A 17999-nucleotide genomic window follows, 5' to 3' on the forward strand; every position below is an offset into this window, starting at 1 on the left:
TTTCTAATAGATAATTAACCCAGTGTGGTGAACTTTAAACACCAGACGATACCCATATTATGCCATCTTAAAATATGGGTTCAAATAATTGGTTATTCTATATTACAGTGTAACTTGAGCAAGTTAAAGAAGATGAGATGAGAGGAAGATGTACACCATTGAAGCCAATGAACAGAAGAGGAGCAGAAGAGACTCCAACCTGACTGCTGAAAGAGAAAAGCAACGTGGTGAGGAGAGGACACACACACCAATTCTCTGTAGCCTCTTGCATGATGTTCGTTTCAATACTTCCCCCTGAAACTGTCCCTAAGATTAACCTCTCTTGTCTCTCTATTTCCCTTACAGGTTTCCTAGGGGAACTATGAAGCGCAAACACAAGAGAGAGGCATCAGGCAGATGACATGAGAAAAGAGAGTGAGGGGATTAGGTGTTGCCCAGCGACTGAAGACACGCCCCCAAACCAGCCCCCTGCACTCCTGATCTGAGGTCACCCACATGTTAGTTATTTCTTTATTGTTTAGTTTGTATAGGGTAGCAGAGTTCTTAAGCTATCTAGAATAGTATAATGTTGGGGGTTAAGGAGAAGTGGATCTAAAATTCCATGTATAACACTTGTATCTTTGATCAACGTTTATTATGAGTATTTCTGGAAATTGATGTGGCTCTCTGCAAAATCACCGGATGTTTTTGGAACTACTGAACATAACGCGCCAATGTATACTGAGATTTTTTGATATAAATATGAACTTTACCGAACAAAACATACATGTATTGTGTAACATGAAGTCCTATGAGTGTCATCTGATAAAGATCATCAAAGGTTAGTGATTAATTTTATCTCTATTTCTGCTTTTTTTTACTCCTGTCTTTGTCTGGAAAAATGGCTGTGTTTTTCTGTGACTTGGCGGTGACCTAACATAATAGTTTGTGGTGCTTTCGCTGTAAAGCCTTTTTGAAATCGGACACTGTGGTGGGATTATCAGCAAGATTGGTATAAAAAATGGTATAAGATACTTGTATGTTTGAGGAATTTTAATTATGAGATTTCTGTTGTTTGAATTTGGCAGCCTGCACTTTCACTAGCTGTTGTCATATCGATCCCGTTAGCGGGATCTCAGCCATAAGAAGTTGTTAATCTAGGTCTGTCTTCTGACATTTGAATTCAACATTGATCGTTCATGTTCAGTGATATGCTGCAATGTGAAAAGCCAATCGCCAACTTCTCTAATTAGTAAGTATGGTAAAAAAATAAATAAGCAGAGAATCACTGGGATTTCCAGAAATTTCACAAAAATGGCAAAAGATTTGAACCCTATTAGTAAGGAAATAGAAAATAAACAGTGACATTCTTGTATAAAAAGTTTTAATTTCATTACTTCATTAACCCAAAAAATTTAAACAACCACAATTAGGGAAAAGAAAAGTAAAACTGCAGCCCCGGGAGGATAGGATAAAATAAAACGTGATGCTTAATGAACTGGGAGATCAGGGAGAGACATTTAAATAAAAAAATTGTCAGATTCTATTTTTATTCTCCCTCTCTGAAAGACACAGGGACACCACACATCGTCTTCACTGGTCAGAGGGCGATTTTCATCTGGACTGTTCAACTGAAACAAGAAAAGGTGAAAGACGAGGGAGAGATTAGTTTAGAGCATCAAACATAGTGTGCCAACATAACATGAATCGCAGATGCTGGGTACAAAAAATAATCTTATTAAATAAATGGATGCCTGCAGCATTACAGCTGTACTTGGAATGACTAGGTAATAATCAAGTTATCTAAAATGGCTCATCAACAATTCATTTGAAGGTACAATTGCAAGCAGCACTGGCATTGCAAGCAGCACTGTAATAACCCAAATTAATAAATGAGAAGTGAACACATAGCTGTGTCTGAAATGGCATCCAATTTCCTTTATAGTGCACTACTTCTTCTGGTCAAAAGTAGTGCCCTCTATTGGGAATAGGATGACATTTTGGACACAAAATACTAAAATATGGCCCACTGTCATATTTACAGTTGTTTTGATCATTTAAATTAGTGAAATATAGGCTACCCATTGATTCTTGAAGAATATCACTGATGAATGCATTCACTGGTCAAGGCCTACTACACTGTTGTGTGAAGAAAAACAACCCTACAAAATAGGCCATAACATGATTAGACTAAAACATGTATGCTTGGACAGTTTACTATGAAGAATATTATCAAATCTAATAATAAGAATCAAACAAATGATCAATAATAACAACTGTAGATACTGGGGTCATAGTAGTTGGTATCATAGTGTTGTATTTTGATCCAAGACTTACAGTATAACCTTGAAATCACCAGGCCAGTATCAAAGTCCAACACATATGCCTCTTTCCTTGTCCAAATGTGAAGACAGCATAGAAAAAGTTTGAATGATCAGCTGGTGGCCAAACAGGGCAGCAGTGACATAATCCTTGAACTATTGACAAATTAAAATGTAACTAAGTTCAGCAGCTATAGCTGCTTGTGAGCCTATCAGCAGTAGTGATGCTGGTGGTAGAAGCTGAGACTCAGATCAGCTGGTAGCAGGGTTTTAGCCTGAAGGTCTAAAACCTATGTCATTCTCCTGGTTTTGTGGGACGGCTGTTTGCTACTGTGAGGACGGCTGTGGGTGAAGGTTGGCTTTCATACCTGGCACGCACAAGGCTTCTCACCTGGGATAGGAGGGCAGAGGGGACATACTGTGTGTGACCTATCAGTATCAGATAACAAATATGGGCTGGTTGCTGGGACACAGATTATGCCTGGTCTTGGATTATAAAACATGTTAAATGGAGAATACTACCATAAAGATATGGATTCAAGAGCTGACAAGATCAAAATGATAGTGTTAACCATGTGTTGAAGCTATACAGTGTGTCACGATCGTCGTAACGTTGAAGAGAGGAGGACCAAGGCGCAGCGTGAAATTAATACATTCTTGATTTATTTAACGAAGACGAAAATGAAGAACACTTGACAAACTAATACAAAGTGCTGACACAAACACTACACATAGACAATAACCCACAACCCACAATACAAAACAGGCTACCTAAATATGGTTCCCAATCAGAGACAACGCAAAACATCTGTCTCTGATTGAGAACCATATCAGGCCAAACACAGAAATAGACAAACCAGACAAACAACATAGAATGCCCACTCAGATCACACCCTGACCAAACAAAACATCAAACATACAAAGCAAGCTATGGTCAGGGGCCTGTTGCACAAAAGTAGAATTAAGACATCCGGGATAAATGACTCAGCTGAGCTCAATGAAACCAAAACATGTGCGTCCAGGCTTAATTGGTTGCACAAAGACCAAGCCAGGATGAGCAGACACGGATTCATTAAGCCAGGTGAAACCAATCCTGGATAGGTGCGCGCTCACGGCTCACTCAAATAGACCCCGCCACAGATCACAGATTAACTGATTTACCATGGCAACTAGAGCCGCGTACTTTTCCCCGTCGGAAGCACAAATCCTCATGGAGGCATACGAGGAGGTAAAAGATATAATTAAGAAGAAAGGCAACACCGCCACAGTGATAAAGCAAAGAGAAAAAGCGTGGCAAAGTATTGCAGACCGCCTGAATGCGTAAGTAGTGCACAATTACACACTCACCGCTCCGCTGAAACATCACAATTACAATTCAAATATTTAATTCACATCTCCAAAAATGCAGTTGTACTGTAATTATGAAACGGTTAAATTTTTAATTGAAATGCACTGCAGATATGAGTGAAATTGTGTAAAGTAACTCCATCACACTGTATAAAGCTGTGATACATTTTTTGATATTTTTACTGAAAACAAGACAAAAATACCAAGTAATTTTTTGCAGTGTGACTCCATTAAATGTGTGTGTGTGTGTGTGTGTGTGTGTGTAGATTAAACATGAACGGGCCAAAACGGACATGGCAGCAGGTCAAAATCAAATACAAGAACATTCTGCAGAATGGTATGGTCCCTGACTAATATTTAACAAAGCACAAGCATATATTGTACCCAGAAGGTGCCTGCTCACACATTGTCTGTACTGTTTTAGCAGTGAAAAAGAATACCCACAGACAAGGCACGGGTGGTGGGTCACCAAAGGCTGACCTTACCCCAGCAGAGGACATGGCCTTGGAGCTAAATAAAGGCAGGCCCGTCTTAGAGGGGATCCCTGGGGGGAAAGAGACGAGCATAGGTTCCTCCCAAGATGCCACCCGCTTCATTCAAGGTATGTCCTTCCATCTCTACATGGGATACAACCACATTCATATTGAATCAATTTGGACTGTCTGACTTTGGTTTACCTATTGCCTTGCAGTGTCTGGCAGCACTGTGTTCCTGTTAGAGCCACCAGCACAAGCACCAGACGATGCTGATCCAGTGAGTACTCCATCAAAGGCATACTGTAGGCCTGGCATGTCTTGTCTACTAGCTTCAATATGAATCCGATTAAATGTGATAGGGTGAAGGCCCCAGTGCAGCAGCAACAGCACATGATGGAGACGATGATGAGGAGGAGACCATCTCTCTGGATTCCAGAAGGCATGAGGTATCATGTTAAGACTGTGAAAGTACTATTTACTCTACAATGGTGAGGAGTCCTCATCAAAATCAAAAAATCTAATTTCTTTTACAGGACCCAGATGCTATACAGTGGGAAAACCAGCCTGGCAACATAGTGCGTATTAATAAAAGGACACCACATCCTGCCAAATTCCAGCTGCGCTAATTGTATTGTGTTCACAGAGCTCACAAGCTATCAGAAAGTTGTATGGCAACCACCTCCGGCGCCAAATAGAACTGGCAGACATAGACATTCAGTACAAGAAGAAAAAGATGGAAAATCTTGCACTGGAGTCCGAAATAAAAAAGAGGACAATTAGGAAACTGGACCTTGAAATAAAAAAACTTGAGAGGGAGGTGAGATATGCCTTCAATGTACACTGTATGCTAACTGTAACACAAATGTATTAATCATTATTTTTCTTTCCTCCCCCAGCTCCAAGAAGATGACACAGCTCAAAATAAAAATTAGGTATATTCTCGTAAAGTCAAGTGAGCCCTGACATATGAGCTCTTATTGTGAGCACACAGGACGGTGGCATCTTTCTAAGGTTTTTTTTATTTTCCCAGCAATCAGTACAACCAAGTCATCGTTATAAGGCATCGCCCTCTTTTGCCCACCCCCCCAGCACCAGGTGTGGCCACTAGCCTATATGAAGGCCCAAAATTGTGTGTTCCTTTCTGCTCTGACAATGGCATGCCCATTCGTGCGAGATGTGGTGGATGAAGAAGCACTTGTGCTGAGGAGAGCCTTCAGGCGAGAAAGGGTCTTCAGGGACCGGTTGGACCCACTGGCCTTCCCTGATGACCATCTATATGAAAGATACAGGTTTTCTGCAGATGGCATCAGGTATCTATGCAGACTACTGGGTCCCAGGATTAAGCACCGCACTGCACGGAGCCATGCACTGAGTGTGGAGCAAATGGTTTGTGTGGCCTTGCGCTTTTTTGCTAGTGGAGCCTTCCTGTACTCAGTGGGGGATGCAGAACAGCTGAACAAGGCCACAATTTGCCGCACAATAAGGAGTGTGTGTCTGGCTATCAAAGCATTAGCAGATGTCTTCATCTCCTTCCCTGGCCACAGAAGACTCTGTGACATCAAAGAGGAGTTCTATAGGATTGCAGGTAAGAGGATCTACAAATTACAGGACAACTGTTAACACATAGTAGGATACTCATTACTTTGTGTGACAGGTTTCCCCAATGTCATTGGTGCAGTGGACTGCACACACATAAGGATAAAAGCCCCCTCAGGTGCCCATGAGGCCGATTTTGTGAATAGGAAATCCTTTCACAGCATTAATGTTCAGGTGAACATAACTTTTTGATATTGTCCATTGACGAACACTCTGCATTGCCAGTGATGTGCATTGATTGGTGTAATATTCCTCATCTTATGATTTCAGATGGTCTGCAATGCTGACTGTGTGATCAGCAATGTTGTGGCAAAATGGCCTGGCTCAGTCCATGACTCCAGAATCTTTCGGGCCTCTGAAATCTATCAGTGCCTATCACAAGGTAAGCAACACAACCCCTATTTATAACCATCATGGCTGTGTCAAGAATATCACTGTGTTTATGAGGTAGTAATGATGAGATTTTGTGTTGACAGGTGAATTCTCTGGTGTGTTGCTGGGAGACAGGGGGTATGGCTGCCAGCCTTTTCTCCTGACACCTTTCACAGACCCCCAGGAAGCACAGCAGGCCTACAACCATGCCCATGCCAGGACCAGGGCCAGAGTTGAAATGACCTTTGGCCTCCTGAAGGCACGCTTTCACTGCCTTCACAAATTAAGGGTCAGCCCTGTTAGGGCATGTGATATTACTGTGGCTTGTGCTGTCCTCCACAATGTGGCCTGCCTGAGGAAGGAGAGGGCCCCCAGAGTGCCACCAGCCATGGACTGGGACAATCCGGCAATCTTCCCTGATGACGACAGTGGTCGGCTGCTGAGGGACCAATATGTGTTGAATTACTTTAGTTAGTATGTGTGCTTTCAATTTTGGTTAAATATGTCCTGCGGTGGCAGAGGAATTTGGTTTTTTTTGGGTTCGTTTTTTGACGAATTTGGCCTCTTATGATGTTTGTGCGGTATACTGTGTGTAATACAAGGCTGCAGGGAGGCTACTGCATCCATTCATTTGTCTGTTCAGTTGATGTGTATGGATTTGTCCTGCATTTATTTTAGTGTGCAGACATGCAGGGTGTGTTATATACAGACCTTTGAATGTGTATGTATCATTTTGTATAATATGCTTGGATTCTGTGCTTTCCATCTTGTAGAGTCACTGTGACTTCAGTTTCGAAAGGAGCTGATGGTTTACCTGCTTTGTTTTGTCCTTATTCAATAAAGGAACATAATGTTACACATTGTGTTTTTATATTCATATGGAATGTGTATTTGTTTATATGACAGAGTACTAGGGCCACACTGAAGAAAAAGGATAAAGTCATAAATTTATGAGGCTGGTTCTTTCTGCAGAAAAGCTACATATTGTTTTTACAGTTTTGATACTTATGACAATGTGATACTTAATATTCTGGCACATCAGCATGTCTTTGTTTATGAAACCATACTGAAGTACAATTTCACGAAATGCCCCACATCTGTCATTTTAACAACTGTCCTCCTTTAAAACAACTGGTTACAATATTATGACTTGTGTTTTTTTCCCCTCTGTGGCCCTAATATTCTATCATTTTATATATAGCCTTATAGTCTATGGGAAACTGTAAATTATCTAATGATAGCAACATCATCTAAAAATCATTTTTTATCCAAAATCATTGAAATTAATGATCACAAACGTTTAAATAATAACAGTGGGTCTAGTTATATGTGATAACAATGTATAGTGAGCAGTGAAATAACTATTGGTTTCCATTTGTGGTGACTGCTGACTGACATTAGGGATGAGATTAAATAGATCCTGGAATTTAGCCTGGTCTGGAGCAGGCTAGCTCCACAGAATAAATCTCCATGGTAATTTATACCATAACATATCCTCCTGCCCCCTATCCATCTTTAGTGCAACCGGATTACGGATCAATTGAGCCAGGATCACCAAGATATCCTGGCTTAATCCCTTATCCTAGTTTTGTGCAACAGGCCCCAGGGCGTGACACAGTGTTTGTTTCCAATTACATTACAATTTCATTGTAAACACTACACGGTGTTTGTTGAACCAAGATAGTTTTTTGGATTTTTTACTCCATAATCATTTGAAAGGATACAGTGCCTTACAAGCCTCAGGGTTTTTCTACGTCTCCTGCACATGCTCTTTTCGTTTTTCTCATAAACTCTGATCATATTGTTTTGTTTTTTCTTGTGTTAAAAAAATAATAAAACAAATAACATAACAATAATATTATTAATAAATAATGGAGTAAACCAGTGGAGTGAAACAAGCAAATATCTGGGGTTCTGATGCGGTAGGACAGTTGAATTAAGATCATGAGGCTTGTTATTATTATTTCAAAGTAAAAATAATCCTAGATGTAAAGGTGTGACAATGCAATAACAGCAGTAATCAACATGGAACATCAGGCAGTATCATCTACATCCTTGCATCCAAGATGGCGTAGCAGTCAGACGTCTTTGTCTTTGTCCTGTCGTGTCCCTTGTATATATCTTTTTACATCCTTTTCTTCGCATATCTTTTAAAATATTTTCCTATACCTCAACTTCTAAATACTCTCCTGCAACCCGCCTCACCCAATGTGGCGTGGATCTGGTTTTTCTAAAGTATTTCTATTTACTTCGGATCTGGAATCCCTCAACTGAAGCTAGCCAGCTAACTACCTACCAGCTATCAGTTAGCAAACCATTGCTAGCGGTCATCAGCTAACCTTTAGCTCGGAAAGCTCTCGCCAGTCCGAACAATGTGCCTCAAACCAGAGTGTCACGGCTCCTCCTCTGCAGTGCAGGGGGCGGTTCCTCCTGCAGGCAGAGGAGGGTCGTTAGTGATTGGAGCCACCTGGGCTCAGGGTATAAAACTGTCACTAATCACTTCTCTCTCTCTCTGCTCCTCCAGGTATGCTCATGATTTGTTTGTTCCTTTGTAGTTTTGCATAGTTTTCACTCAGTCATGTTCACACACACATATTCACGCATCCATACACTTTACATACACCTTACATCATGATACTTCCACACCTCATTCCTTTTTCTTAGTTTAAGTTAATAGTTTGTTTATAATAAAGAACACTTTTAAATTGGCCTATACCTGTTGTTCGTGTCCCCTCATTTTTGTCACAGGCTATGAGCCGGCTTGTGACAAGAGCATAACGGACCTATTTTCTCTCTCTCTCCATATCCTCGGATTCCTACCGCAATCTCTGAACATTTTCATCTGGATCTTCGCAACTAGCTAACCGCAATCCCGGGTGACTACTTCTGGCGTTTCCATCCCGGAGCAAGCACCAATTAGCCTGAAGCTAGCCCAGCCAGGGCTCCTGTGCTACCACCGAAGCCCACTCCTGGGCTACAATATCCGGACCCCTTCTACTGCCGGTACGGGGCACGGAACCCCGCCGATCCTCTACGACTGGAATACCGACATAATCTGCCCGAGGATTCCAACAGGCCCCTCAGGCGCAACGTCCGCTGAAGGCCCATTCCGCTAAACGCGGCCTGCTAGCTACCTAGAGCTACTTGGAACTCTACTAGTCTATCGACGTCACCGCACGAAGAGGCAAAAACAGACTTACCTCCATCGCGACGTCCCCCAAAGGCCCTTCTGCTAACTTGCTAGCACCGGTCTGCTAACTGCTAGCTTGCTTGCCCCGGTCTGCTAACTGCTAGCTTGCTTGCCCCGGTCTGCTAACTGCTGGCTTGCTTGCCCCGGTCTGCTAACTGCTTGCTTGCTAACTCGGTCTGCTAACTACTAGCTTGCTAGCCCCGGTCTGCTAACTGCTAGCTTGTTTAGCCCCGGCCTACTAACTGTTAGCTTGTTAGCATCGGAGTCTGAGTGTCCCCAGTCAGCCCAACCACTCACTGGACCCATACTGTATGTTCACTTGGCTACGCATGCCTCTCTCTAATATCAATATGCCTCATCCATTACTGTCCTGGTTAGTGATTACTGTCTTATTTCACTGTAGAGCCTCTAGCCCTGCTCAATATGCCTTAACCAACCATGTTGTTCCACCTCCTACATATGCGATGACATCACCTGGTTTAAACGTCTCTAGAGACTATATCTCTCTCATCATTACCCAATGCCTAGGTTTACCTCTAATGTACTCACATCCTACCTTACCTTTGTCTGTACACTATGCCTTGAATCTATGCTATCGTGCCCAGAAACCTGCTCCTTTTACTCCGTACCCTTATCCTACTTATCCTCTGTTCCTCTGGTGATGTAGAGGTTAATCCAGGTCCTGCAGTGCCTAGCTCCACTCCCACTCTCCAGGTGCTCTCATTTGTTGACTTCTTTAACCAAAAAAGCCTGGGTTTCATGCATGTTAACTTCTCCAGGGTAGGGGGCAGCATTCGGAATTTTGGATGAAATGCATGCCCAAATTAAACTGCCTGTATCTCGGGCCCAGAATATATGATATGCATATGACTGGTAGATATGGATAGAAAACACTCTAAAGTTTCCAAAACTGTTAAAATAGTGTCTGTGAGTATAACAGAACTGATTTGGCAGGCAAAAACCTGAGAAAAATCTATTCAGGAAGTCGTTTTTTTGTTGTTGTTGTAGTTTTCTATTCAATGCCAATACAGTATCCATTGACTTAGGACTCAAAATGCAGTTTCTATGCCTTCCACTAGATGTCGACAGTCTTCAGAAATTGTTTCAGGCTTGTATCCTGAAAAATTAGGAAGTAAGAGCAGTCTGAATGAGTGGACCCTGCCGTGTCACAGAGCTTTTTCCTGCGCAAGACTGAGAGAGTGCGTTTCTTGTTTACATTTTATATTGACGACGTCATTGTCCGGTTGAAATATTATTGATTATTTAGGCTAAAAACAACCTGAGGTTAGAATATAAACATCGTTTGACATGTTTCTATGAACTTTACGGATACAATTTGGATTTTTTTGTCTTCCTGTTTTTACTGCGTTTTAGCCTGTGGATTACTGAACAAAACCTGTGAACAAAACGGAGGTTTTTGGCTATAAAGATACTTTATCGAACAAAAAGAACATTTATTGAGTAAATTAATGTCTGCTGATTGCAACCATATGTAGATCATCAAAGGTAAGGGATTCATTTTATCTCTATTTCTAAATTGTGTAACTGTTCTAGCTGGCTGGCTACTGTTTGTAATGATTTGTTTAGTGGGCTATATTCTCATAATCGTAATGTAGCTTTCGCCGTAAACCATTTAAAAATCTGACACCGTGGTTGGATTCACAAGCAGTTCATCTTTAAACCTATGTAAAATATGTTTTGTTTTCTGAATTTTTATAATGAGTATTTCTGTATATGAATTTGGCGCCCACCAGTTTCACTGGCTGTTGAAGAGGTGGGACGCTACCGTCTCACGTCCCCACGAGAGGTTAACATTAGAAGCCTACTCCCAAAGTTTGTTTTACTCACTGCTGTAGCACACCCTGCCAACCCGGATGTCTTAGCCGTGTCTGAATCCTGGCTTAGGAAAACCACAAAAACCCTGAAATCTCCATCGCTAACTACAACACAACAAAATATATTACAAATAAAAAACTGAAAAATCACATTTACTTAATAAGTACTTTGCTGAAACACCTTTGGCAGCGATTACAGCCTTGAGTCTTCTTGGGTATGACGCTACAAGCTTGGCACACCTGTATTTGGGAAGTTTCTCCCATTCTTCTCTGCAGATCCTCTCAAGCACTATCAGGTTGGATGGGGCGCGTTGCTGCACACCTATTTTCAGGTCTCTCCAGAAATGTTTGATTGGGTTCAAGTCCGGGCTCTGTCTGGGCCACTCAAGGACATTCATACTTGTCCCGAAGCCACTCCTGCTTTGTCTTGGCTGTGTGCTTGGGGTCGTTCTCCTGTTGGAAGGTGAACCTTCGCCCCCAGTCTGAGGTCCTCAGCGCTCTGGAGCAGGTTTCCATCGAGGATCTCTCTGTACTTTGCTCCGTTCATCTTTCCCTCAATCCTGACTAGTCTCCCTGTCCCTACCTCTGAAAAACATCCCCACAGCATGATGCTGCCACCACCTTGCTTCACCGTAGGGATGGTGCCAGGTTTCCTCAAGACGTGATGCTTGGCTTTCAGCCAAAGAGTTAATTCTTGATTTCATCAGTCCAGAGAATCTTGTTTCTCATGGTCTGAGAGTCCTTTAGATGCATTTTAGTGATGAGTGGCTTCTGTCTGGTCACTCTACCATAAAGGTCTGATTGGTGGAGTGCTGCAGAGATGGTTGTCCTTCTGGAAGGTTCTCCCATCTCCAAAGAGGAACTCTGGAGCTCTGTCAGAGTGACCATCAGGTTCTTGGTCACCTCCCTGACTAAGGCCCTTCTCCCCCGATTGCTCAGTTTGGCCAGGTGGCCAGCTCTAGGAAGAGTCTTGAAGGTTCCAAACTTCTTCCATTTAAGAATGATGGAGGCCACTGTATTCTTGGGAACCTTCAATGCTGCAGAAATGTGTTGGTACCCTTCCCCAGATTTGGGACTTGACACAATCCTGTCTTGGAGCTCTATGGACAATTCCTTTGTCCTCATGGCTTGGTTTTTGCTCTGACATGCACTTTCAACTGTGGGACCTTATATAGACAGGTGTGTGCCTTTCCAAATCATGTCCAACCAATTGAAGTTACCACAGGTGGACTCCAATCAAGTAGTAGAAACATATCAAGGATGATTAATGGAAACAGGATGCACCTGAGCTTAATTTTGAGTCTCATAGCAAAGGATCTGAATTCGTATGTAAATAAGTTATTTCAGTGTTTTTAATACATTTACATTTGCAAAATTGTTTTTGCTTTGTCATTATGGGGTATTGTGTGTAGAAAAAAGTATTTAATCCATTTTAGAAGAAGGCTGTAACGTAACAAAATGTGGATAAAGTCAAGGGTTCTGAACACTTTCCGAATGCACTGTATCTAACATTCTAGTTCACATGATCTTCAAATCCAAGGTAATGAGGAAATATGCAGGCTTTTCCTCCGCTATATATATATATATTTGTGCTCCCTGTAAGTATATTGCACCATCACTCTGTATGCTTGAAATAAAATGACTACAATCTGGCGTTACTTTTTGGGGTTGTGATCCACCCCGTCCTCATCCACCCAGATCTTTCCTGTTTCAGCTATTTTCACCTCTTTGTCGGCAGTGAGGATGTAGGACTTGGGCTGACCCTCAGCATACTCTGCCAGGAGGTTGTACAGCCCATAAATTGGGCCTTCCTCAGGGCATGATTGAGTATTGTCATTTTCTACTTGGAAGCAAGTGACATAGAGGCTCTGAGGGAGGTTGGTCTTCTTAACCGTGCCGTCCAGGATGAGCATGGAGTTGCCCTTGAGTTTACACCCCTCGATGAGGTCACTGAGAGCCATCTCCTCTGACTTGTAGTAGAGATGCACAGTTTTTGGTGGAGCTAAGAGAACAAGGTTTTACCAGGGCTGGTAAAACCCTGGATCATTGTTATTCTAACTTCCGCGACGCATATAAGGCCCTCCCCCGCCCTCCTTTCGGAAAAGCTGACCACGACTCCATTTTGTTGCTTCCAGCCTACAAACAGAAACTAAAACAAGAAGCTCCAGCGCTCAGGTCGGTTCAACGCTGGTCCGACCAATCTTGGTCTCCCCGCCATGTGCAACTGGGTACTGGACTTCCTGACGGGCCGCCCCCAGGTGGTGAGGGTAGGTAACAACATCTCCACCCCACTGATCCTCAACACTGGGGCCCCACAAGGGTGCGTTCTGAGCCCTCTCCTGTACTCCCTGTTCACCCACGACTGCGTGGCCATGCATGCCTCCAACTCAATCATCAAGTTTGCGAACGACACTACAGTGGTAGGCTTGATTACCAACAACGACGAGACGGCCTACAGGGAGGAGGTGAGGGCCCTCGGAGTGTGGTGTCAGGAAAATAACCTCACACTCAACGTCAACAAAACAAAGGAGATGATTGTGGACTTCAGGAAACAGCAGAGGGAGCACCCCCCTATCCATATCGACGGGACCGTAGTGGAGAGGGTAGTAAGTTCCTCGGTGTACACATCACGGACAAACTGAATTGGTCCACCCACACATACAGCGTTGTGAAGAAGGCGCAGCAGCGCCTCTTCAACCTCAGGAGGCTGAAGAAATTCGGCTTGTCACCAAAAGCACTCACAAACTTCTACAGATGCACAATCGAGAGCATCCTGTCGGGCTGTATCACCGCCTGGTACGGCAACTGCTCCGCCCACAACCGTAAGGCTCTCCAGAGGGTAGTGAGGTCTGCACAATGCATCACCAGGGGCAAACTACCTGCCCTCCAGGACACCTACACCCCCGATGTCACAGGAAGGCCATAAAGATCATCAAGGACAACAACCACCCGAGCCACTGCCTGTTCACCCCGCTATCATCCAGAAGGCGAGGCCAGTACAACTGCATCAAAGCAGGGACCGAGAGACTGAAAAACAGCTTCTATCTCAAGGCCATCAGACTGTTAAACAGCCACAACTAACATTTAGTGGCCGCTGCCAACATACTGACTCAACTCCAGCCACTTTAATAATGGGAATTTAATGAAATGTATGTAAAAATGTATCACTAGCCACTTTAAACAATGCCACTTAATATAATGTTTACATACCCTACATTACTCATCTCATATGTATATGTATATACTGTACTCTATATCATCTACTGCATCTTGCCATCTTTATGTAATACATGTATCACTAGCCACTTTAAACTATGCCACTTTATGTTTATATACCCTACATTACTCATCTCATATGTATATACTGTACTCTATACCATCTACTGCATCTTGCCTATCCCGTTCTGTACATATTCTTTATCCCTTTACACTTGTGTGTATAAGGTAGTAGTTGTGGAATTGTTAGGTTAGATTACTCGTTGGTTATTACTGCATTGTCGGAATAGAAGCACAAGCATTTCTCTACAATCGCATTAACATCTGCTAACCATGTGTATGTGACAAATAAAATTTGATTTGATTTGAGAGAGAGTCATTGGACAGTACTACAATAAATGTGGAAGTCAGTATTAGGAGTTTGCTGAGAACACTGCTATGAGCAACAATACACCATTGTTTATTTTGATGTATTTGTACACTGGTGCTGGAACTGAGCTGTGAAATGTGTATGTACAGTGGGGCAAAAAAGTATTTAGTCAGCCACCAATTGTGCAAGTTCTCCCACTTAAAAAGATGAGAGAGGCCTGTAATTTTCATCATAGGTACACTTCAACTATGACAGACAAAATGAGGGGAAAAAAATCCAGAAAATCACATTGTAAGATTTTTAATGAATTTATTTGCAAATTATGGTGGAAAATAAGTATTTGGTCACCTACAAACAAGCAAGATTTCTGGCTCTCACAGACCTGTAACTTCTTCTTTAAGAGGCTCCTCTGTCCTCCACTCGTTACCTGTATTAATGGCACCTGTTTGAACTTGTTATCAGTATAAAAGACACCTGTCCACAACCTCAAACAGTCACACTCCAAACTCCACTATGACCAAGACCAAAGAGCTGTCAAAGGACACCAGAAACAAAATGGTAGACCTGCACCAGGCTGGGAAGACTGAATCTGCAATAGGTAAGCAGCTTGGTTTGAAGAAATCAACTGTGGGAGCAATTATTAGGAAATGGAAGACATACAAGACCACTGATAATCTCCCTCGATCTGGGGCTCCACGCAAGATCTCACCCCGTGGGGTCAAAATGATCACAAGAACGGTGAGCAAAAATCCCAGAACCACACGGGGGGACCTAGTGAATGACCTGCAGAGAGCTGGGACCAAAGTAACAAAGCCTACCATCAGTAACACACTACGCCGCCATGGACTCAAATCCTGCAGTGCCAGACGTGTCCCCCTGCTTAAGCCAGTACATGTCCAGGCCCGTCTGAAGTTTGCTAGAGAGCATTTGGATGATCCAGAAGAAGATTGGGAGAATGTCATATGGTCAGATGAAACCAAAATAGAACTTTTTGGTAAAAACTCAACTCGTCGTGTTTGGAGGACAAAGAATGCTGAGTTGAATCCAAAGAACACCATACCTACTGTGAAGCATGGGGGCGGAAACATCATGCTTTAGGGCTGTTTTTCTGCAAAGGGACCAGGACGACTGATCCGTGTAAAGGAAAGAATGAATGGGGCCATGTATCGTGAGATTTTGAGTGAAAACCTCCTTCCATCAGCAAGGGCATTGAAGATGAAACGTGGCTGGGTCTTTCAGCATGACAATGATCCCAAACACACCGCCGGGCAACGAAGGAGTGGCTTCGTAAGAAGCATTTCAAGGTCCTGGAGTGGCCTAGCCAGTCTCCAGATCTCAACCCCATAGAAAATCTTTGGAGGGAGTTGAAAGTCCTTGTTGCCCAGCAACAGCCCCAAAACATCACTGCTCTAGAGGAGATCTGCATGGAGGAATGGGCCAAAATACCAGCAACAGTGTGTGAAAACCTTGTGAAGACTTACAGAAAACATTTGACCTCTGTCATTGCCAACAAAGGGTATATAACAAAGTATTGAGATAAACTTTTGTTATTGACCAAATACTTATTTTCCACCATAATCTGCAAATAAATTCATTAAAAAACCTACAATGTGATTTTCTGGATTTTTTTTTCTCATTTTGTCTGTCATAGTTGAAGTGTACCTATGATGAAAATTACAGGCCTCTCTCATCTTTTTAAGTGGGAGAACTTGCACAATTGGTGGCTGACTAAATACTTGTTTGCTCCACTGTATATAGACATGTAATTACTTTATGCTTTGAAATGTCTAATATCAATGTCTGTTATAATCCCATGTGGAATGGCCACATGGTATAACAATAAAATATGAATGTATTTATTTATTCATTCACATATAGATTCCCTCCTGTTGGATTGGGCTACATACCGGAATGACTGGTGGTGTTGGTCTGGTTGCCAATGGAAAAATTGCCTTTCATATCGCCTGATATTTTTTGGCCTGATATGTGTTGACTTTTGTCAACATGGTTGTCGTCATGGCTGTCATTATGGCTGTCATTATGGCTGTCATTATGGCTGTCATTATGGCTGTCGGTATGTGAAGTAGCACCATCATGTGAAGTATTCCCTCCCATTGCTGCTACGATAGAGAGAGGAGAGAAAGAAAGAAAGGGGGAGAGAAAGAGGGTAATTAAGGCTTAAGTTGATTAAATTCAGTGGTGGAAAGAGTAGCTAAGTGTCAAACTTGAGTAAAAGTAAAGATACCTTCATAGAAAATGACTCAAGTAAAAGTCACCCAGTAAAATACTACTTGAGTGATGTCTAAAAGTATTTGGGTTTTAAACATACTTTTTTATTAAAACTATAAATCATTTCAATTTCCTTATATTAAGTAAACCAAATGGCACTTTTTCTTATTTCCATTTACAGATAGCCACGGGCACACTCCAACATTTACAAACAAAGCATATGTTCAGTGAGTCCACCAGATCAGAGGCAGTAGGATGACCAGGGATGTTCTCTTGACAAGTGCATGAATTGGACAATTTTCCTGTCCTGCTAAGCATTCAAAATGTAACAAGTACTTTTGGGTGTCAGTGAAAATGTATGGAGTAAAATGTGCATTATTTTCTATAGAAATGTAGTCAAGTAAAAGTTGACAAAAAAGAGAAATAGTAGAGTACAGATACCCCAAAAACGTCTTATGTAGTACTGTAAAGCATTTTTACTTAAGTACTTTACACCACTGACTAAATTAAATAATTTTCCTCGTCCAAACTGTCCACATAAAGCACAGATCTCGATAAGCAAAGTTTAACTGTGCAATTTATCATTATTAGTCACCATTGCATTAAGTGGCATTGCATGTCTTCTGTGATGTCTTGGTTCCATCTGCTAATTGAACGGTTTTAAACGAGACAAGGGTTGGTGTCAATCAGAATTTATTTGAGAATGGTGAAGGTTCATGAAGTTGGCAGACCCAAAGTACTTACCACAAATGTCTAGTTTGCTAAATTCTCCATATTGTACTTTGCTCTCTGTTACTGTTTTTTTTTTATATTGGCGTTAGGTGTTGTGTTCTTACTTCTATACAAACAGTAATAATGATACTTGAAACGGAGGTAATGTTAACTTTACTTTTTCGATCAAACTTAAGTTCAAGTGCAGAACATGTGCAGGCAAAGTAGGCTACTCAATAAGTATCAATGCTCTAGGTTCCACAGTAACAACCAAGTAGTGCCTAGGATAAATGCTATATAACAGTATCACATTATATCATGCATAACATCTCCTCCCTTCCAGCTATGTTGTTTTCC

At 42.1% G+C, this 17999-nt stretch overlaps 1 protein-coding gene across 3 annotated transcripts; it reads left to right on the forward strand.

Annotated features, from left to right (window-relative positions):
* The first annotated feature begins 3283 nt into the window (after nucleotides 1–3283).
* On the forward strand, nucleotides 3284–6970 carry LOC139568502 (putative nuclease HARBI1). Of its 3 annotated transcripts, XR_011673618.1 has the most exons (10): nucleotides 3284–3984; nucleotides 4072–4248; nucleotides 4339–4400; nucleotides 4483–4569; nucleotides 4657–4698; nucleotides 4767–4940; nucleotides 5020–5055; nucleotides 5154–5708; nucleotides 5990–6101; nucleotides 6196–6970. XR_011673618.1 is itself a non-coding variant. In XM_071390370.1 (8 exons), the coding sequence occupies exons 5-8, from the start codon at nucleotides 5237–5239 to the stop codon at nucleotides 6564–6566; spliced, it is 1071 nt and encodes a 356-aa protein (XP_071246471.1). In that variant the 5' UTR covers nucleotides 3284–3984; nucleotides 4072–4248; nucleotides 4339–4569; nucleotides 4657–5055; nucleotides 5154–5236; the 3' UTR covers nucleotides 6567–6970. The 3 variants fall into 3 exon arrangements, 2 of the variants coding, with proteins under 2 accessions (XP_071246471.1, XP_071246469.1); XM_071390370.1 differs by adding an exon at nucleotides 5778–5893 and having other exon boundaries at nucleotides 4339–4569; nucleotides 4657–5055; XM_071390368.1 differs by adding an exon at nucleotides 5778–5893 and having other exon boundaries at nucleotides 4339–4569; nucleotides 4657–5708.
* Nucleotides 6971–17999: the final 11029 nt, after the last annotated feature.

The sequence above is a fragment of the Salvelinus alpinus genome, chromosome 2 (genome assembly GCF_045679555.1).
Source record: "Salvelinus alpinus chromosome 2, SLU_Salpinus.1, whole genome shotgun sequence".
Taxonomy (NCBI): domain Eukaryota; kingdom Metazoa; phylum Chordata; class Actinopteri; order Salmoniformes; family Salmonidae; genus Salvelinus; species Salvelinus alpinus.

Bases quoted from the DNA above. Each gene is read 5' to 3' on its own strand.
- LOC139568502 (XM_071390368.1), top strand. From the start codon at position 5,237: ATGAAGGCCCAAAATTGTGTGTTCCTTTCTGCTCTGACAATGGCATGC. The intron at 5,709-5,777 runs GTAAGAGGATCT...TTTGTGTGACAG, and splicing joins GGAGTTCTATAGGATTGCAG to GTTTCCCCAATGTCATTGGT. The intron at 6,102-6,195 runs GTAAGCAACACA...TTGTGTTGACAG, and splicing joins CTATCAGTGCCTATCACAAG to GTGAATTCTCTGGTGTGTTG.